The sequence below is a fragment of the Lepidochelys kempii genome, chromosome 10 (genome assembly GCF_965140285.1).
Source record: "Lepidochelys kempii isolate rLepKem1 chromosome 10, rLepKem1.hap1, whole genome shotgun sequence".
Lineage (NCBI taxonomy): Eukaryota > Metazoa > Chordata > Testudines > Cheloniidae > Lepidochelys > Lepidochelys kempii.
Genome location: NC_136389.1, coordinates 11,238,533 through 11,254,560, shown reverse-complemented (window position 1 = coordinate 11,254,560; position 16,028 = coordinate 11,238,533). Strand labels below are relative to the sequence as shown.

Genomic DNA, 16,028 nt, shown 5'->3' with positions numbered 1-16,028 from the left:
CAAGAGATATACCCCAAAATGCCAGAAAGATCTTTTAGCATTTGAGTCTTACCTCACCTTCAACATGAAACTTACATCAAGTACTTTATTTGAATGGTGGAAGGATAATATATGTAAATACTTAATCCAGTGCTACCCAGGTGAGAGCAGGGTAAACAGTAAAGATGACTACTCTTCCAGACTGCCAAATAAAATATATGAACAAAGGAAAGTGTCATTTACTTAGTCCACAGGAACACAAACATTAAGAAACATTTGGATTAGCTGCGGAATCTCTGTATTTGTAGCAGCAGTGACGTCTGCTTGTCTGCAAACTGTGAAAAGACTTCTTGTCTCCAAAATAATCCAATGAGATGGAGAGATGCAGCAGAACAAAAACTTCTTGCTGCAAATGAAGCTTGCAACTAGAATTCAAGGTAGAGTGACTGCTGAACCCAGAAGTGCAGGTTGGCACAAGCCCTTTGAGAACTTTCCAAATTATGTTAGTAGTTTTTTCATTTAATTTAGATCTTTACAGATCAAGTGCTATGAACTTATGACTGACCTTTAGCGCATAATTGGCTAATGTGTTGAACATTGCTGAAGCAGCTTCTAGTGTTCTGAGCATAATGTGTTGATTCTGATCTATGAAGTGGATTGAGACCATCCCTCCCCTCATACTATACTGCCATAGTTGCAATCAGCAGAGGTGCATACAGTGTTGCCAACTCTCATGATTTTGTCATGAGTCTCATAATTATTGTTTTCTTTAAATCCCCAGCTCCTGGACTCAAGCAAATATGTGATGATTCCAGCCTTCATTCTTAAGAAAAAGTAAGTTTCTAACTCTCGTGGCTGTGAAAAAAGCTTCAGTGTGAGAGACCCCAGTGTATTCTAAAGGCTCAAAAAGCAGGAGGCAAATAAAAAGATCACCACATCTATTATTTTACATAATCTCATGATCTTAAAGCCAATCATGATTTTTTGGTGAGCCTGACTCATGAGTTTTGAACATTTTGGGGTGGCAATATCATCAACATGAACTCTTGATCTGAAAGGGAGGGGGACTGCTGGTGGCTCTAGAACAAAGTCTCTCCTTCCCCCACTCCAAGATAGCCCAGGTCTGTTGACCTTTAGAGCACAATGCCAGGTGTTTCTATTTGCATGGAATGATACAAACACAGGCTTTTGAGATTAAACAGATTTGCTAAAAGAGCTGTGGCTCTTTAATTTTGTTTCTGTAATTTACAGAAGGGGTGCTTAGAGCCTGTATAGACATTCCTTATTTAGGCATCCAAATCTCCCCTCCCCCAGAAAACCAACAAATGAATTATCACATGCACAGGAAGTCCCTGGGGTCTCAAGTTCATATTCTGTATGCTAATGGCAGCGACTCTAGCCATCACTCAAGCGTATTTCAATGGCTAGAGAATCTGTTTGAACTGTAATTAGGTATAGGGGTGATTTCTCCACCTTCTGTATTCCCAAGTGGTTTAAAAAAATTAAATGTGAGACGAAGACTGGAAAATGTCAAGGTTTGTGTCTTTACTCTCCAAAGACTAATCATGTTCTGTGAGAACCATATGGGTTCACCGAATGCTATTTTGGATCAAGAGTGAATATTTATCAAAGAAATAAGCATCGATAGTAACTGTTGATGGTATTCATTATCCTGTCAGCCATGATGTAGGCAGTTACACTGACCACTTCCCTCCTGACCCAAACAAGAAACTATCCAGATCTACTTAGGGTTGATGGGATTTATTACAGTTATTTTGCATTGTGAAATTTATTAAGTGTCGTACTGATTCTATTCCAAGTGCATTGCAAAGGGCACCCGGAAACAAATTTCAACAACAATGGTCCTCTACAGTTAAGTCAGGAGTAAAGGTGGTAATGATGCAGGTAGTTTTATTACAAAAGGATCCATATCTTGAAGACATATTGAGAGTGGACTGAAGATAACACTAATTAAGTACCAATTCAATCATACAGTGTACGGTCTAATTAATTACAAAGCCACGTGCATACTTCCAAGGGCTGACAGTTTTTTTACAGCACTTATCTACTGAATTTTCTTTAATTACAAAGTCAGCTTTAATGTAAGAAAATTCAATAGATAAGACTGTTGTAATAGAACCACATCAGTCCTTTGAGGTGTGCAGCTGTCACGATCGAGAAGAAAATGATATTGTCCCGTGACAGACTAATCAAGAATCAACCACACCTACTACAAATCAAAAAACCGCTAATCAAGAATCAATACCCAGAATATTTTACCTCAACAGTGAAAGACTATTGAAGGTCAAGTATTACTATTCCCTCACAGGTTACCGAATTCACTCATGTGCAAACCCAAAACACTGTGGATCAAGACCACAGCAGCTTGTGGAATTCCCAATAATGAGATGACATTTCTCCCTGGATTCCCAAACTAATAAGGGCCAAGTGTGTCCAAGGAGAACAATCAGCTTGCTCACGTAAGTACAATTTACAACTGAATCCAACGGTATTCTCCAACTCCACCCTTTCTATTGCCACATAAAATTTGTATGTGTTTCAGATAAACCTCTGATCAAGCACAAACCTTTCTGCTTGTGCAGCCATAAGGAGAGTGCACATCTGTACAGCATCCTAGAACTTTTCTATTCAAAGTCCACAACTTAAGTTATGGATTGGAGTTTCTAACAACAGTTTCTCTGGAGTCCCTTCCTACTCAAATATGAATTTTTCAGTCACTTTCAAATTATTCAGGTTGTGGACTGAAAAAAAAAAAGTCACTCAGTGCTCCTTACAGCTTTAATTGGTTTGGTCCATTTCAATACGGACACTAATTTGAAAAAGCTCCACAGATTACACTTTATGCTTTTTTTAAAGCTGAATTTAACTGTTAGATTTCTGTTCGAAGTAATCACATGTGCTGGGACAGGCATTGCTTCGGTGTTAGTGGGTAATTTTAATTGTTTTCTCAGGCAGTGAAGCCTGGTTCATTTCCACTTTTGTGGTGCTCTATTTTAATAGTAAAAAACAAATAGAAAATAGTAACAATCTTACACAAGGAACATCGGAGTTATAACTCACCAGGTCCCAGTACAGCCAGAAGTCCCTAAACCTTCATTAATTTTAGTCAGAGGGAGCAAGAATGGGAGTAGTTATTTTATGTTTGAAGAGTAGTTATTCAGTTTGTTCTTTGACACTCAGATCGGAACTCCAACAAACATTTTTACAGAATAGCAGCAGCCATTCACCAGATCTGAAACTTGCAACATGCAAAGACTTCCTCAGTCTCTCCATACATTTGAGATTCTTCTTTAAAAAACACACCACAGCAGTTACTCCTGTACTCTCCATTTTCCACTTCCAGGTGGGTGTGCTGAAGTAATGGAGTCTGTGTACTCAAAGCAGAACATTAACACTACTGCTTTTCACTTCAATCATCAAAAAGTTTCAAAATTACTTTGAAACTTAGCCTTGATTAACAAGCAAAACCCTAGTTAACCAGTGATTATTTATTTACTTTAAACCAAAGCAAGACTAACATATTTGAAGATTGCCCCACAATGCCAGAAAAAGCTAGCAAGGCTCTGAACCGTCACCTGTACTATATGGAAAAGTAAATTTTGGATCTCAGATTTACTTATTTCAGCATTTTGTTTTTAAACCGTGCCTCCCAAAAGCAGAAGTCTAAGAACCGTGCATTCATGCTTAATTTGCCACAAGATACAGGAAAAGTAAGAGGCTGTGAAGTCAGAAAGAAAGAAGTGGGAGTGTTAGTAATAAAGGAAACAAACCAGTTCACATCAGAGTCAATATGACAAACTACCTGCACCAATTCATGCCATTTTCTTTAATCCATATAAAATGATCAAGTACTACTGTAAGAGGCACTTTAGAAAGAACACAATGCAAACCATCAGGAGGGCGTAATCTATTCTCTTTCAGAGAGAAATTTAATCATATTGGGGAATAAAAGGTCACCACTTAATCCAAGATATTTACACTACATTTCTAGCAGAGATCCCAAAACTCTAGAAGCTTTAACAGAACTGCTCTTTGATAATGCTGACAAATAGTGAGGAAAGAGGAGCTAAAATGCAGTTCAACTGTCAGCAATAGGGTCAAGCAGAATTAATATTTTATAAGGTTAAAAATGCTTAAATAGTGGAGCACAAGACCAGTTGTTTAAATTCAATTAATTCACGTTTAAGATCTACTGTTTGCAATATTGTTTAGATGATCTAGGTATTTCCATTTAGAGTTAATGGATGGTTACATTAGTTTGAAACAGTATTCCCTCTAATTTTTTATGTCCGTGTGTGGAATAAATTTTATGTGCACCAATATGGAGGTGGTGTGTGACGCATCACCTTCATATTGGTGCACATAACAAAATTCATGGGGTGGGGGTAGGGCCAAGGGGTTTGAAGTGTGGAAGGGGGCTCAGGGCTGGGGCAGAGGTTTGGGGTGCATGGGGATGAAGGCTCTGGGCTGGGGCTGTGGATGAGGGGTTCAGGGTGCAGGAGGGAGCTCAGAGCTAGGGCTCTGGGGTGGGGTTGGGGATGAGGGGTTCAAGGTGTGGGAGGGGGCTCAAGGCTGGGGCTGCGGATGAGGGGTTCAGGGTGCAGGAGGGTGCTCAGGCAAAGGGTTGGGGTGTGGAGGGAATGACGGCTCTGGGGTGGGGCCAGGGATGAGGGGTTATTATAACTAGGGTTTCTCATACTGTTCTGTCCCACTTCTTTTCCTACCCTCAAACATTTCCACTGCTTTTTACCATCATTTTAACTCAGTTAAGGTAGCACTAAAATAAACACACTAATCCAAGATTCATACTACTCACTTTTGGGTATACTTGAAACCTAGTGATACTCTTCTCTTTCCTCCCTCCTCCCCCATTCTGGAATACTAGGGGAAGAAAGAGAAGCAAGTTGTCAAGCTATGGATTTTGTGGTCTGACCTCTCCTTGTGCATTATATGTGCCCACTTCTTCCTGCTGCAGTGGAGTGCAAAGCCAACCCAGGGCACTTGATACCACAGGGAACTCCTTTTTTCCTCCCCTTCCTACCACCCATTTTCAGTGCCTTGCCTCATGTTTTTGTAGTGCTTCTTAAAAGCAATTCAGGTAGCAGAATTAAGCTATGAATGGTCTTCCCATTCAGTTTGGAAGGAAGCGGAAGCTTCTAAAGGAGTTCTAGACTGCAAGAGTCACTTCTTCAACTTGTACTTAAAGAGAGCGCTGTTATAAAAAGGTTATCCTTGGAAGCGCATCTTAAGACACAGAAACAATTTTCCTTATCTCAGATGGTGCACTGGCCCCTCCCTTGATTTTTGCAGGAAATCCTGCAGCAACTACAAGTTTCCTCACAAGTATGTGTCCATGCAGAAGTGAGGAAAGTCCTGTACAGATACCTTTGAAGGAGCAAGACTTTTTTTTTTTTTAAAAATGTAGGCAGGGACCCTTCCCCAGAGGGGAACAAGCCCTCTTGGTAGCCCTGCATTTGTATGGAGAATATGGGAAATAGCCCTTGTACACAGCATATATCTATTTTTCTGAGCACAAGGGCTCCTTGTATTCCCTTGGCGACCAGCTTTTATGCACCAGTAGGATTGTTCTAAAACAGTGGTTCTCTACCAGGAATCTGTGGTCCCCTACGGGGGCCACAAAGAGGTTTCAGGGGGTCTGCCAAGCAGGGCTGGCATTAGCTTCGCTAGGGCCCAGGACAGAAAGCTGAAGTCCCACCATGCGGGACTGCAGCCTGGGGTGCTGAACCCTCCCACCTGGGGCTGAAGCTGAAGCCTGAGCAACTTAGCTTTGTGTTGCCCCCTATGGTCTGGGGGTCCAAGCAATTGCCCTCCTTGATACCCCCTAACACAAGCCTGGGCTTTTATATGCAGAAAACAGTTACAGCACAGCTAGGCCATAGAACTTTTATAGCATGTTGGGAGAGACCTCAGAAAGAAAAAGGTTGAGAACCCCTGTTCTAAAAGATGACCACCACCTGGTTATTATGCAGAACACCTAAGGCCCCCAGGCAGAAGATGTGGGCAGTCAATTTCCCCAAGCTCTCTACACCTTGAGGATGTTCTTGTACATTATGGCCCTGAACTCCAGCAACTATTCTATCCTTTCACTAGGAAGTCATCATGCCATGAGCCTCAGAGTGCTGGGGTCACCACAATAAAGATGTAAGCATTGACTGAAGGCCCAACTTCTTCGCCAGTATCCCACTCGGGGTACTCTGAATCTTGAGGCTATCATGCATAATGTCCTAGACAGGCCTTGGGGCAATCTCCACAGGTCTTTGGTGTTAAGATCCCCCCTATTCTCTTAAAAATGTTCCTCAAATTACAGCTTTTAACTCCTGTAATCTATGTACACCAATACAGGAGACCTCCCCCACACATCTTCAGGGTCATCCTCCAGGAAAGGATCCTCAACACTCACTCCTCAGGGGAGAGATCCTTATCTCCTTTTCACTTGCTTCTTCCAAATATGGGGGATCCCAACTCCTCTGAGGGTGTTCACATCATGGTTTCCCAGAACATAAGCCACACCTATACCTCCTTCTCCTCCGGGTCTTAGAAGTCTCTCCAGAACCCCTCCATGGGTGTCTGGGCCCTTTGAAAACATCTTCTTGGATGATAATCCAGAAAACCAGGAGGCTCTGAACGCAAACTCACCTTTCGGCCACCCTCATTCGTGGCACGGAACCCCTGTACCCCAGCAGCCCCAAAGGGCCAGATGGCGGCCCGGAACTCCATCGGCCCAGTAACCCTTTGTCCTGCATGGGGTCCCCCCTCCAACCTTGTCCCCATCCCCTTGGGGGTGGCTCTCAGGTCGGCGCGAACTCCAGCTGCTGGTGCACCCCGTTCTCTGTGGCAGGGTCAACCCCCGGGCCCGGGCTCCAGCGGCCCCTCTGCCCCAGCCCGGGGCTCGCCCGTACCTTGACCATGTTCTCGTAGATGATGGCCCGGAACTCCAGCAGCGCCTTCTGGTCGAACTCGCGGCCGTGGATGATCCGCATCTGCTTGAGGAAAGTGGACTTGCCGCTCTCGCCGGCGCCCAGCAGCAGGATCTTGACCAGGCGGCGCACGGCGCGCCGCTCCCGGGCCAGCATCGCGTCGATCTCCCGGCTCCGCCGCCGCGCCTCCCGCTCCGAGTCCCGGCCCCGCTCCTTGCCCTCCCGCCGCGGCTCCCCGCGGCTGGTGGCTTCGGCCGGCAGCAGGCAGCGGCTCAGGGTCCGCACCACCCCGGACATGGCTGCTGGGGACGGGATCGGCACTCACAGCCCCAGGGACCCCACCAGCGCCCCTAGCAGCGGGCGGCGGCCAGCCAGACGCTCGGAGCAGCCGCAGCTGAGGAGGGGCAGGGAGACTGGGGGGGGGGGGGGCTAAGGGCCGGGACCGCCCATTCCCCCGCGCAGCGCGGCTGGGCGAGGCGGCGGGGGCACGCTGCGAAAGGGAGGGGTGGGGCTCAGGGAGCCGCTGGCCGGGAGGGGAGCGGGGAGCCGGCGGGGCGCGGCCCGGAGGCCCTGACCGGGGCGGGGCTGGTGCCGCGGCGCCCCTCAGCCCGTGGGGGGCGGGGCGCGGGTCAGATGCCTGAGGAGAACGGGACACGGCCGCGGGAGCGCCGCCCACTCGCAGCGCCGCGGGAGAGGTCGGCCCAGCCAGCCGCTGGGGTGCCGCGGGGCGGGGAGCGAACTTGCCGGACCCTCGGTTACTACTAGCCTGGCTGGCGCCCCCAGAGCGCTGGTCGTGAGGGGTGGGGGCGAGGGCGGGACTTCACTCCGCCCACCCTACGCCTCATTGGGCAACGGGGTGTCAATCAACGTAGGCCGAGAGCCAGCTGGACACGCTGCACTTAAGGGAGAGTTGGCGGGGGAAGGCAGGAGGAGGGGCCAAGGGGAGGAGATCCGACGGCGGGGGAGGAGAAGAGGAGGAGCTCCAAGAGGGGAGGCGGGGTAAAGGACAGAAGCACCAATAAGAGACAAAGGGGCGGAGTCCATAGGGAGGCGGAGCAAAGAGGAGAGGCCTTAAAAAGGAGGAGGCGGCGGCAGCATTGGCCCAGGGAAAGGGGAGGGGAAAGAAGGGTGGTGTTAACCTGTCTCTCTCAGCGTCTGGGTTTCACGGATGTTCTCATTGTTGGGCTTTTTGAACTCAGTGGTGGTGGGAAAAAAATTGTGTTTAAAAAAAAAATCATAAGCCAGATATGTTGCTCCTTTCTTCCTGGATTGCTTAGGGGGGTTGTTAGTTGATAGCTGGAGTTGTTAACGGCATTTGAAATCAAATCAAATCAGAAGTATAGTTAAGACGGCAGTAGAAACCCTTACACAGATTATTAAGAAAACAGGGTCAGGATTGGTGTATTGAAAGCCATGCGTGAGCGTCTCATTATTGGAACTACACAAGGGCTTGTTCCTACACAGAGCAGCTGAGGAGTATTGCTAACATATGCACAAGGTATTAAGCGATGAGCTAGGAGGAACTGCACAGTTTATTAGGTCCTGCTTTAGCAGCCCTTGACGTCAATGAACAAATCCCTACTATCTTTAATACATGCAGGATCAGTCCCACAGTGAGAGTGTCGCTACCAATTCAAAAGTTCTTTGTTCAGTCAAAATGTTATAACCATTACAACAAATCTGCAGAGCAATGTTTAATAGACCCATCTCTAAACTGCCACCTAGAATCAAAAGTGGGTTCCTGAAACTGCAACTCTGACGTGACCTCCACATCAGGAAAAGATAATGCTGCAGAATCAATGTATGTTCAAATGTCTAATGATAAAACATTCTGCAAAATCTAGAGTAGCAGACACTCATGTACATTTTAATTATTTCTTAGGCTACTCCTCAGGCCCTAATAAAGGAAGAAATTCAAATTGAAACAGCATGATTGTGACTTTCTTGTTGTATTACCATTTACTTTTATATTTCAAGACAAAGACTCTAAAATAGAGTTAAGTTTAGGAATACAGAGCAGTAACAATAGTTAAACAAATTATAGTTGTCTCCAAAACCATGTATTACCAACGCAAGAAATGTAGAGTTAAGACTTAAAAGAAATTCATAGAATCTTAGAATATCAGGGTTGGAAGGGACATGTTACATGTTAATGTACAGAAATGCACAGGGAAAGCACCCAATGAATGTTAAGTGCCCTGTACTGACACCAGGCAATAATCATACAATTACGATTAAGGCATTTTAGTGTTTGTCATCCCAGATTTGAGGGGACAGAGTTTTTTCATTTTTTTCTCTTCACAGTGCCACTACAGAACCAAGTTAAAGTTATTAGTTTGCTTTAACTATGTGTTTCCATACACAAGTTAAAACAAAACAAATTGTAACCAGCAGTTAAGACCCTAGTAAACTCTAACAAAACAAAATTCAGTCCCCCCAAATCTCCCCTCTTTCAGAACCATCAGTCTCTATCAAGTATCCTCCTCCACCCAAAATGAGAGCAGAGAAATAGAAGTGCCATGATGATCAGCACATTATTTTGGACCAACGGAGGGGTAGATTCCAAAAGAGAGAGCCTCTCTGAAGAATGCTCTGCCCCTGGTACCAACTCTTTCAAATCAAGGGGTTCCAGCACAAACATTTCCTTCAATAGCAACTGTGGCAGCATAAAACAAAGAGAGAAGCTATCTTCCAAGTAGGCGGGTCCCAACCTGTTTGGAGTTGAGTTTTACAGGTCAAGACAAACAATTTAAATTCCCGTGGAGAGCAGTAATCAGCAAATGGAGCTCATGGAGCACTGGTGTCCTATTCTCCCACCAACAAGCAGACTCCAGTTTAAGTTTCCAGATTGACTTCAGGGGTAGCTCTATGTACAGCACACTGCAGTAATCCAGCGCTGAGGTGACAAAGGCATGGATTATAGGAGCAAGAGCTACATCTGAACAAAACTGCCACAGTCTCCTGGCCAAGCACTGGTGGAAAAAAGCACTCCTGGACCTGCTGTTTGTGATTCCCTGACAACAGCCAGGGATCCAATACCCTCTGGCTGCAAACTCAAACAATAAATAGCCACACACCCTCAATAAGATAGAGAGAGATGTCTCCCTATCTTGTTGCTTCTCCCCCCTCTCTTGTCCCCCTCTCAATTATTGAATGCACAGACGTACAGGGAACAATTAAAAACAAGCTCATCCTTTCTGGAAGTGTACAGACTGAACATTAACCACACATGATGCTGTTGTGAGCACTCCAAAACAAACCCTTTTAGTCTTAGTAAGTGCAGTGACTTAGGTACTGCAAGAATCTGGAGCAGCAGAGCATAGCAGTTTGTCACAAACTGTCCTCTACTCACTATTGCAGGACCTAATGGGGGTTTTGTCTTCCAGGACCTTTCCTCTTTATAGTGGTTGAGATGCTGCATTGGACCTATCTCCATGGGCTGGATGACTCTAATATATTACATGTAATTCACGAATTCAGTCACCAGATGTCACCAATGTCCCACAAAGAAACGAGTCAAAAGAATAAGGTGGGGGGAAAATCCTATGGCTGTTCAGAGCAGCTGAGAACACAGGTGTCACTCCAGCTGACATCAGTGAGATGTGCAGGTGCCCAGCACTTGTGAAAATCCAGTCGCTGTGTTGCCTGTGGTTTTATGTGAATCTCTTGACAGCCTTCTCTCTGTGTATTCTTGATAGCTGAATAAAAAGAAAATGGTCAGACACAAATTAAACAATGAAATTTATGCGGAGGAATCAGAAAAAAATTGTTCAAATGGAGAGGATGCTAGAGATCTCAGCAATGGGACCAGAGGCTCCCGGTATTGGAATCTGGTATGGTAATTCAGGCTTCTGGTATTGGAATCTTGACTGGATAGTCTCCACATGTCTGATCATCCCTAATACAACTGGCTTTTTTCTTTCAGGGCCCTATCCTTCAAAGCGCTAGTACCTGTAATCCCCAAAGAACTCAATGTAAATTGATGTTATTCAGTATCCCCAGGATATGACTCTTAATTATGAATTTGGCTCCCAGCTTCTGCCTTTTTTCCATTTCACTTTACTTTCCCCCACAGTGGAGCCTGGGAATAGTCAAACCCCTATCCTACACAATTGGCGGTAATTTGGGATCTGAAGTTTCCCAAGATGTAATGGGCTCCAGGTTCATAATTAAGGGCTTCATTGAGCTATTGAGGGCAGGGGAAGAGACATTTGAAACAGGACTGGACAAAGCACAAGAGAACAGGCAACAATCCTGCATTGGTCACAGTGGACTGGATGGCCAGATGGCCCAATAGCATGTTCCAACTCTGTGTGATTTCAATACATTTCTCTGTTCAGTTATTCCTTCTTTCTCCTTTCTTTTGTTAAATTCACAAACACAGAGTCAGTTCTTGCTCTGTGTAATTTATTTCCAGCATGCGTTATGCTGCGGATGGTGCACCCACCACTAAACAGCGCGGGAGCTTGAGACAGGCCTGGAGGGACAAAGCAAGTCTGTTTCTTTTATAAAATTTGTGGCAGAGGGATTTTTTGTGCATGTTCTTTGCAGCACTCATTTTTTGTCCCCTAGGGGATGAAATTGGAATAAAAGAAATATGTAAATTGTGACTTTTTACCCAATTAATCTTCATTCGCAGACTAGTTGGCAGCAACCTGTTCTTTCCACGCAGCGCCAGCCACTGTCACTCAATTAACTTTCAAAACACTAAACCTCCTATTAGTCTCCAAATTATTAGTAGTTGAAAGAAGCTGATATTTTTAAATCTAATTTGTGGCTTCCCCATAGAATTTCTGCAACATGGTATGTATTGTGTACCCTACCAAGTGTCCTGATGAGTATAAGGGTAGGCCTCAAGTGCTCACAAGGCCTAGGTTCTGAGTATAGGGATATCTTGAGAGCATACAGGGACTGTGACTTGTGGTTCTGAGTGCAGGACTAGGTCTTGAAAGTACAGGGACTGAACCGCCAAGTTGTGCTGGGATGATGTGTTGTCATCAGAGTACATGGGCCTTTGGGGTCCAAGCAATGGGCCTCTCTGAATGTTTGGTTATGTCCCAAGAAAACACAGAGGCTGGCTCTTATGTTCTGCCTGGGAGGATGGGTCTTGAAAGCACACAGGGACTGGAATCTGAGAATGGGCATATGTCCTGGGAAAGCACACATAGTGGTGGGCTTGTGGCTTCTGAGCATGGGAGGTGCAGCCCTAAGTAGTCCTGTTGGTTCACACTTGTCCGTGGGACGTCTATATTATAAAACCAACCACTCAGTAATAACATGAGAAACGGGGAGAAAAACAACTTGGCAAAAATGACAAACGCAAGCCAGGGAAAATGGAGCTTCCTGAGAACGGAACTCATCACAATCACTTCTAAACTATGCCTGGTTTTTTCTGCAGTGTTTTTTAAAATGACTTATTTCGTGATGCTGAGCCAAATATCTCTATGGGTAATATAGAGCTTCCCAAAGCAGTAGGAAATTAGCAAGGCTTAATATGTGCATGACCTGCTAGTGAAGCTCAAATATAAAGGGGACAACAGATGTTCTCTTTGGTTATTCTCTCAGATTCAAACAAGGGCTCTGTTAGTTACTTAAAAAAAAGAAGCCAGGTGCTAGCTGTAAAAAGGTTACAATGATGTCAATTTTATTAATCTATTGCAGAGCTGTCCAGTGACCTGAATCTTGGAGGTGACACTCACAAATGCAGGGCCACCCACTTGCTTGTCACCTACTTCTTCACACCTGCACTTTAAGAAGAATGAAACACTGTCCCCAGTGTTTGCATGAGGTCATTGATGGGCTGGTATGTTGGAGGTCCAGCCTTGGTGTGGAGATCAGTATTCTGCTCACTCTGCCTGGGTTCGTTTCAGAGAACAGACAGAACAACTGGAACATGAAGTTTGGTGGTATTTGAGTTGCCACGGAGCGAGTCCATCTCTGAGGAGAATCTGAGCTCTTTTACAAGGAACTCCTGGCTCCCCTCCTCTAATTTATGGTGTGGAATCTACCCACGTAATTTTGCACTGAAAATTGCAGGTGGACAACCTTCTCTTTCCACTTCTACACAATATTTTCAGGGTTTCAAAACAGCAGTACTTACAGTAAGTGTTTGCCACTTGAAAGAACGTGCCACTGCCAGACTGTATGCATGTGTCCATGCATAGGGGTAACCCTCATTTTTCACTTTATAGATGTGCATCTAACATAGATTTAAAATGCTAGCCCACAGTGCTTGAGAGTCTAGTTGGTCCTGTGAAATGTTTATTCATTGTCCCCTGGTTGAGGTGATTACCAGCCTTCTCTAGTCTTCTGCAGAGATTCCTGTGGAAAGGGGACGCTTATTAACAGAAAAGTAAATTTCCAGAACAAAAGTGCAATACTTAGATATTCCTCCAAGTACTGACCTGGCTTAATGTTGCTTAGCTGGTGAACAGTTTGGAGGTCACAGACAATCGCATGCACTCAGACAACAGATTACTAGCTAATTTGGGATTTACTGGTCTCTGATGAGGAGGAGGAGGGGACTGTGTAATTTAAAGAAAAGGTAGTAAATGCTGCAGAACCTGGCCAGCAGGAAGGCGGAGGAGAGCTGGCAGAAAGCTAACCAGAGGAGTGATCAGCATTTCACTGAGATGATATGTCTGAGTCCACACAGAAGAGATTAAATATCCCATCCCCTTAATGCAGAAAGGGATAAATAAATCAGGCTTTACTGCAAGCAGGGTGGCAGGGAGTTAGTTAATAATGGAAAAACATATTTCAATTCACAAAGGAAAAGAAATGAGTGAGAAAGTAAACTGGAATAAACAGAAAGCAGTTTGAAGAGCACCTGGGGAACAGAGACTGAGAATCTGGCAAGCAGCCTCAAGCTACTTATTCTACAGCAGGGGTCTGCAGCCCCAGTGGATTCACAAACCAGGTGCTGTGTGATCTAGCCAGCTGAGTTAAGAACAGAAGCCTACTAGCCACTCCAACCTCCCCCAGGAAGAAAGTAAGCTGTGGACCATTCCACTTCAGCAAAGTGGTATTGCTCTGCATTGCCACATAGAAGCCTAAGCTTTTTATGTCCTGTCCAGCTCTCGCTCTCACTAGCAGAAAATCTGGTGGAAAATGGCCGGGTTGTACAGACAAACCGGGTTGTGTTGTCAACGAACAAGCTTTTAAAAATAAAAAGCTGCAAATAAAGATTCAATTTAAACTTGGGGATAAACTCACTCAGCTAAATCCTGACAGGTGCTGAGCGCAAGGCTCTGACTTCAATGGCTAGATTGCACAGAAGCTGACCTCTGGGTTTTACCCACAGGGCAGAATGTGGCTCATTTTGCTACAAACAAACAAACCAAGAGAATTGATAACTTGGTGTGCACCACTTAGTGGCAGTGTTAGAGGGGCAGCTGCAGGTCTGAGTATGGTGGTGAAGCACCTCCCCTGAATCACTCAAGAATGAAAACTAATTGATGAGCTGCCACTGGACTTATGCTGAACATATGGCCCTGCATTTATATATATATCTGCCCAGTGGTACGGGAGCACAATGCATGGGCAAATATTCTTCTGGATGAAATCTCACCTGACTAGCCAAGTGTCTATGGTTACCACCCTCTAGTGTCTGGCCCACAAGGAGACTATAGACCCTAATGCTAGTGACAGCTTATTGATGGAGGTTATCTTTTACCTCAGTGGCTCTCAACCTTTCGAGACTGCTGTACCCCTTTCAAGAGTCTGATTTGTCTTGTGTACCCCCAAGTTTCATCTAACTTAAAAACCACTTGCTTACAAAATCAGCCATAAAAATACAAAAGTGTCACAGCCACGCTATTACTGAAAAATGGCTGACTTTCTCATTTTTACCATATAATTATAAAATAAATCTATTGGAATATCAATATTGTACTTTCATTTCAGTGTATAGTATACAGAGCACTATAAACAAGTCATTGTCTCTATGAAATTTCAGTTTATGCTGACTTCATTAGTGCTTTTTATGTAGCCGGTTGTAAAACCAGGTAATATCTAGACGAGCTGATGTACCCCCGGGAAGACCTCTGCATACCCTCAAGGGTACACGTATCCCTGGTTGAGAACCACTGTTTTACCTCAAGTGATAAAAGCCTGTGTTGTGGGAGCAGAAGGTGGTGACTACTAGGTCCTGGGCAGCGTGTGTGTAGGATAACTGGTCACTGCTGTGTCTCTGTGTAGCACTGTGTCACCAGTGAGAGAACAGGTCTAGGTTTTCCACCCCATCCATTATTACAGGAGCACAGCTGTCCAGCAGCAGAGCAAGAGCACAACTGCGGGCGGAATGAGGGAAGAGGGAAGTGAGAGTGCGGCCTTGCAGCAACTAGCTCATGACTCTGTATTTAGAGCTCTTATTTATGTTCCAAGTTACTTTGCTTGCAGCATTGTGCTGACAACTCCTTGATTCCAAAGGCATTTCAGCCTCTGACCGTGAAGCAGAACAATGCACTGTTCCTGTTAAACAGCCTCCCCACCCCACCACTGCTGTCAGAATGCAGGGATTAGATGCAGAATAATGCAGTCCCTGCTCAAACCTCCAGCTCTAACTCAGTCTCTGGACATTGCTGCTCAGGGATGCTGGAACAATTTGTATAGTGGGGGTGCTGAGAGCCATTGAACCAAACTGTAAACCCTGTATATGACGGAAGCAACTTCAAGCCTGGGGGTGGGTTAGCCCTCCCAGGACCCCTAGTTCCAGCACCCATGTTGTTACTGCCATAATTTTGTGAGGAAAGTGCAGCTCAGCGGTTTGAGAACAAGAGCTGGTGAGTCCAATTGAATTACAGCTCTGGGAGGCAGCTGGGATCCCCCTGCGCAGGACTATTAGTGAGGCTAGCCAGGTGTAAGGGGACTGTTGCTCCCTTACTAACATTCAGTGGGGGTGTTTTAGTTGCAAGCTCCCAGTACTAAAAAGGGGAAAGGGTCGATGGGGAATCCAGACCCTGAGACTGATAGTCCCCAGGAACAATGGGGAGAGGCCAATGCCCCAGGTCAGCCTGAATGACAGGGCGGGCAGGCTAATCAGGGAGTCAGGAGGCCAGGGAGGTCCCGTCCTCCATGTGAGCTGGATTT

General features: G+C 45.3%; 1 protein-coding gene across 3 annotated transcripts in view; it reads right to left on the bottom strand.

Moving 5' to 3' along the window:
• The window catches only part of GNA12 (G protein subunit alpha 12), a 74,043-nt gene extending 66,663 nt beyond the window's left edge, over window positions 1–7,380 (bottom strand). Inside the window, exon 1 of one of the 3 annotated variants that reach the window (XM_073361966.2) lies at window positions 6,921–7,380. In XM_073361966.2, the coding sequence (XP_073218067.2) occupies window positions 6,921–7,235 (315 nt within the window). In that variant the 5' untranslated portion in view covers window positions 7,236–7,380. Of the gene's footprint in view, window positions 1–6,657; window positions 6,874–6,920 lie in introns of those variants that run through there. The other 2 variants (XM_073361965.2, XM_073361967.2) reach the window with 2 other exon arrangements.
• Between the last annotated feature and the right edge of the window lie 8,648 nt (window positions 7,381–16,028).